General features: G+C 35.7%; 1 protein-coding gene across 1 annotated transcript; it reads right to left on the reverse strand.

The window, feature by feature from the left end:
• Window positions 1-4172: 4172 nt before the first annotated feature.
• On the reverse strand, window positions 4173-4937 carry LOC144437025 (G-protein coupled receptor 52-like). Its single transcript, XM_078125893.1, has one exon. The coding sequence runs from the start codon at window positions 4935-4937 to the stop codon at window positions 4173-4175; it is 765 nt and encodes a 254-aa protein (XP_077982019.1).
• Between the last annotated feature and the right edge of the window lie 1661 nt (window positions 4938-6598).

A 6598-nucleotide genomic window follows, 5' to 3' on the forward strand; every position in this document is an offset into this window, starting at 1 on the left:
CTTGACAATTAGACATACCGAATAGCAAATGTACACTTCATATCTTCATAATCTATGAGAGAGTTGGCATCTCTACATTTAATGTCTTCCTCAGAAAATCCAGCATTTAGGATTCTACGTGAGTTCTGTAGCTGCCTGTTTTGGTGTATGTATGTATGTATGTATGTATGTATGTATGTATGTATGTACGTACGTACGTACGTACGTACGTACGTACTTACGTATATGTATGTATGTATGTATGTATGTGTGTGTATGTATGTATGTATGTATGTATGTATGTATGTATGTATGACTATTTCAACTTTAAAACATAACCACCCACTTAAAATAATTTGTATTTTGTATTTGTATTGCTTTATTTCACTAATGTATGAATAATGAACGTACACTTACAGCCACTAAAAATACAATAGTGAAGGATATGAGAAGTAGCTCTAACAGAGCTAATAAGACATAACTTTATTTCAATACAATTTTAAGTAAACAACATTACGTACACTCAGCTGCAGCAAGAATGTATCGAAAAACTTACAAATCTGAATACTGTTTGCATAACAATTAATTAAATATACTTATCGGAAAATTGATAGTTACATATTAGATTAGACTATGCAAAAGTAAATTACAATAACTGATAAGTTCCAGTAGTGCTATAGGCATGGTGCGATGTGTGTGTGTGTGTGTGTGTGTGTGTGTGTGTGTGTGTGTGTGTGTGTGTGTGTGTGTGAACTAAACCCAGAAACCGCCAGACCGATTTCCTTGATATTCAGTGGGGACATTACTTTTAGTGTCAAGTTGAGAAATTGTTCAAAGCAAAATGATCTCATCAGAGGTGTGTGATTTGGGTCACAAACTGTCATTTATGATCAAAAACTCTAAACTCAAAAACTACTTGGCAGATTGGTCTGCATTTTGATGGCAACGTTCTTTAGGGGTATATAGATTCAAAAGTGTTCGTGACATAATGATCTCATCCGTGATATGCCAATTAGGTCTAAAATGTGTCTTTTTGGTAAAAAATCTTTAATTGCAAAAATTTCTGAGCAGATTGGCCTAAAATTTAATGGGTGGGTAAGTGGATAAAGAGTTCAAAAATTATGCAAATATGCCTAGCAGCAAAACCTCTCCCATAGCAACAGCCAAATAATGATATATGTTGCAAAGACAAAATAGGGGTTAATAGGCAAGTGAATGAACATTTCAAAGTGTATGTAAGTATACTTAGCAGCAAGACAATGCCCATAGCAACAACCAAATGATGGTGTATATTGCAAAGATAGTGGATAGATATTCCATAAAAATGGACATATATATACCTAGCAACAAGACCACGCCCATAACAACAGCCAAATGATGGTGTACATAGCAAAGATAAAATAGGGATATTAGTTACAAAGCTATGTTGACTTTGGGTTAACTTTGTTCTATGGATGAAATAGTTTGAATTACGTACGGAATGAGTCTCTTTGGATTCGATTACACTGCTTTGTTGCCACGCAATGCCTTCTTTCAATTACTACGACTCTTGAGGCCATTACGTGGGTACCTAGGAATTAATGTGAATGCACGGCACACGGCATGATTGCCCAGGGGCTGTTAAACGGCAACATTCAAAAATCTTCATAATTGTACAGAGAAGGCAGTCGACGAGTCAACCATAGTCGTTGGTTAACTTGAGTTGAACATCGGACGATGACTTAAGAACAATGAACTCTTTAGGATGAATGTTAACAAAGAGTTATTTATTGAAATATAATTTATCAATATTGTAATAAAAATGCAATAATCTAGAGTTATTTTCTTTTCAAGAACTAAGTGAAGTTTATAAAAAGTCATCGCATATAGCATAATAATGTTAGAAATCTGTCTTTCGATATATACATTGAACATAAGAAGAGTGGTACAAAAAGTGTCACTGGTTAATTAATTTGAATTAAAAACTACTAAGGCGATGACTTAGGTAGTCTGAAAGATCCAGTCGTTACTCCATTTATGTAATCAATTTGTGGCTACTAAATCTTTGGTTGCTTGATGAAAAATGTCCCAACTGCAGGTCAAGTGATAGTTACTGGAATATAAGTGATCAACATCATAAGATAAATATAAAGATCTGGAGCAAAGTTTTACAACGTATTAGTTTATAAACCGTCATCACATTTAGTATAAGTTACTAATAAATATCTGGTACGTTAACACATATATTGAATATAAGGTAGAAAATATAAAATTGTAATATATCCATTAGCTTGCCAGTATGTCTGACCTATGTAAAATACATAACACGTACCAAATATCATGACAATAAAAACAGTGACGTAGATTTGACTAATACCCACAGTTGACAAGGTGTTCACTTGATACATAGTTTCAGTACGTCTGTACACTGGTCTCAGATTCAGAATCAGATTCACATTGGAGGACAATGTAAGATTACTCTCATACCGAGCCTCATATAGTCTCATATACGGAAAACTGCGATGACGCCTAACAAAAGCTGTAAAACAGGAAATAATACCATAGAGACTACAGGAAATGGCCAAACTTCACACCCACTATTAAATATTACTTCTAACATTTAATAAGATTAAAATATTTATAAACAGCCGCGTTATAAATGCATCTGGAATCGTGCCTACCAAGAAACATACACCTGAACTTTGACCTACTACAAATGTCGCGTGACAAACTATCGTCTCTATCTTCAGGTGCGTAATTTTCCCGTACAAACTGAGACAGCCCATAGCTACTTTCGTCAAGTGGATGTGAAGGGGGAATATTTCCTGTAGCCTCAGTGGTACTATTTCTTGTTTGACTGCTTTGTTGGGTGTCGTGTAGATTTTTCGAACATGAGACTATACGAGGCTGAGTATGAAACTGAATATGAGACGTTCTGATTTTCAGACCAACTTCATATACGTAGTTTCAGTTACAGTGATCTTTGGATGATTTGTGTCTTCTCGTTTCTTTGATTAAAGTCGTGCAAGATACTTTTCGATGTTTACAGGCAAGATGTGAAAGTTGTGTTTAAAGTATTGAAGTTTTACAATTTCATACTATCACGACCTTCTCGCAATACCTGAGGCCGTTTCAAGTACATTAAACCCATACATACATTCAAGCAAATAACAGAAAAATATCATTTTCGCATGTTGCTTTGATGGGATGCGACACCTGTGTTTTAACCTTTCACGTTTTTCTCCATCAGATTATAAGTATTACAGTGAGTAAACAACAGTTCCTTTTAAAAGCTGTTTGCAGACCGGATAACGTTCACTTAGCTCCAGGCATTGAAAATCATTAAGTCGAATTGTCAATTTTGTGATATATTCTATGTTACTTACTACTAGAGTAATATTGATATCCGGATGTCTTTGAGCTATATCAATTTTTCAGCATTAGAGTACTTGATTTGATATCTTGCACGTGCAAGCACCTGGTTGTCAATAAAGTAAAATTAATTCATCAGTTCTTTTTCCCTAAAAAATGCTGTGCTTTTTTTTCAAAATCAAAATCCAAAGAGCAAAGAAAGAAATTGCGCAATGTCTACTCTCTGACGTAATTTGATCCTATTCAAGCATATGGACAATCTTTAGACAGATAACATGAAAGTGCTCATACATTTGAAATATATCTATATGTAAACTTTTATTGAACAGCATGGACCGGAAGTTATTCATGCTAGCTAAAAAAAATTACGACAACTTCAGATAAGAGGAGGAAATATTAAACCATTTGTAGTCACAGCGGTTTCAATACATAATCGTTCTACTTGAAACGCAAAAGCCTATACACATCGGCTTATGTATTACACTAATCGATCGAGTGTTTCAATGATGCACGCAATATTGTCGAAATTTCCTACTTGAATTCATCCTAAATAGTGATTTTTAAAGTATTTCTTTTGGGAGATATCAGTAAGTATCTCATACGTGTATCTACAAATATATGAAGGACGTATGTAACCAACCCATAACCATATATAAATTAAAAATCATAATATTTTGTAATGTCTCATTTAATCAATTTCAAATTTGAATCGATGTTCCAGAGTCATATAAAAGAAAGAACAAGACACTTAGTTATGGATATGTAAGAGTGGTTTAGAATAATAATCGAGTTTAGTTCAAGATTGAAAATAATGTCATCATCGTCATTGGTTTAATCGTCGACTACGATTCGCATCGCCTCATTGTCACAGCAACAGACCATATATTAATGTTATCTTCAGATGTTACATCAGCATTAACCTTTTTACAGAAGATGGCCCGTAACACACGCTTGGCACCCAAACGGAATGATCTGTTTGCTAGATAGTAAATAATACAATTAAGAAAACTATTACTAAAGGCAATCCACATCGATACAAAGTGAATCTCTGGCAAATGCGGATGTTCATTGATTTCTGATGTGTTCTGTGTTTGTGCAAAAGTAACAGACTCCTGTATTTGGAGGACTAACCACGGGGTCCAACTTACACAGAACGACGCTACAATCAATAGAGACATCATCGCACCCCGTCGTCTTTTCAAAATTGATCTTTGAGTTGTCTGCAATCTGTCATTCTCCGTTGCTATCTGTCTGGCCGTTCTATGTGCAATACGAAAGATGTGATAGTAACAATAAATGATAGCGGTGAATGATGGTAAAATAACAGCAATGAATACACCTGCAGAGTAGAACAATTCCTCCTCCCAGGCAACGTTACAGACATACAAATCAGCATAGTACATTACGTTGACGACTCCAATGGCTGGCAAAAGACACATAAGAGAAAGTAAAACCCACATAGTTACAATGACAACTCTAGCTCGTTCTGGTGGCATTATTTTCTTGTACGTTAAAGGCTTGGCTATTGCTAAATAGCGATCAACTCCAATCATAGCTAACGACCAAACGGATACAGATGAAAACAGTTCGGTGAAGAAGGCAGCCATGATGCAAACTGAATGTCCATAGGGCCATCTGTTAATCATTGCAGGATAAATGCTAAAAGGAGTGACAAATAGTCCAACACCGAGGTCTGCACAGGCAAGTGAAACCATAAACAGTCCGCTGGCATTTGAAAAGGATTTTGTTCGACAAACGACAGCGATCACCATGGTATTTCCCAAAATAATCAGTAGAGTCATTATTATCATCATTGCCGATGAAATGTAATGGGGATCGTTGAAATAAGCATTTAGGTGACTAAAGCTGTCATCCTTCGGTCCGGGAGTCCCTCCTATGGTGTTGTTTAACGAGGTGTCACGCATTATGTACGGTAGATATGTAGACAAATATAGCGAATGTCGATATCAGGGATCACTAATATTGTTACCACAAATGATAACTTCACATTGCGTTGTAAGCGTAGATACAAGGGCGACGAGGAATCATAGTTGATGCTCTTCAGAACAAATAATAAATGGTGTGATATTGGGGATTACGTGGCTGGTTCTGCATGTATAATTCACCAGCTACTCTTCCGTGCCTTTACCAGAGGATGATACAAGTACCAGAACCCGTCATACGTACAATTTGGAAACACGAATTGACTTCTACTTCTGAGTGACTCCTGTTCAACAATCCTTGTAAGCAGTTATATGTCTCCCAAACGATCGTTGGACAAAATCATCACGATTCGTACATGTAGCTGATTGGCCACGAACATCACTGTGTTGCCATGGTGAAACTGCACTGTGCAAATGTCGTATAGTGAATGTGTTCAGTTTATTCCTTTCGATGTTCAAACATTTTTTTTTCGTGCACAATCTTGTGCTTAATCATATACTTTCTTTGGGTATATGACACGTTGTTCAATCAAATAGTGAGATATACATTGTACACAGAGTGGAAGCCTGAGCAATTATTTGTATCATGGAACAATGATTTGCGCCTGCCAATTCTTGTTATCATGATTAAATCACCTAAAAATTATGTTATAGACGTGGTCTTTGCTACCTCCAACATCGACAGCTGGTTTAACGTAGTGCAAGGTAGGTGATGATATAATGTGTAGCAATAGTTTTGTGCAAGATTGTATCTTGGAAAAAAATTTCTCCTCTAGTAAGATCTCATGAAAATAGATAGGAAACAAGAACTGGCTGGTGAACATTGAGATCAGTGATATTTTCAAATTGGAAGTTATACAAGTACTATAAGCCAGTGTTGATCTCTGATACCAGAATACGTAAAGGTCCTATACTCATGCATTTGTAAAATGGAGCTAGTTTGGGAGCACGTTAACACTTGTTACAAATTATTACTATATACTTTTAAGTCTAAAGATTTCAAGGAACGTTACAAGAATTTCAACGTTTACATGTATCTGAACATTTGTTAAGGACATTCTACCATAGTGACTTCATAGTGTCAAGTGATAGCGTAAACATCCTAAAGACATACAAAGGGTAATTCATGGTCTTGAACATTCATCTCTATTACAAACTAATACTATTATGTGGCAGTCACGAAACCTTTCATCCTAAATCTTGTCAAAGACACCTAAGATAATGGGATTTCACGTCAATTATTCATAAAATTCGTGCTTGAAAGATGATCTCATCTCACAAGTTATAACGAGCAGGTCGTTATTTCCTTAGGTGAAACCATCTTA

Source organism: Glandiceps talaboti, chromosome 6 (assembly GCF_964340395.1).
Source record: "Glandiceps talaboti chromosome 6, keGlaTala1.1, whole genome shotgun sequence".
NCBI classification, from domain to species: Eukaryota; Metazoa; Hemichordata; class Enteropneusta; family Spengelidae; genus Glandiceps; species Glandiceps talaboti.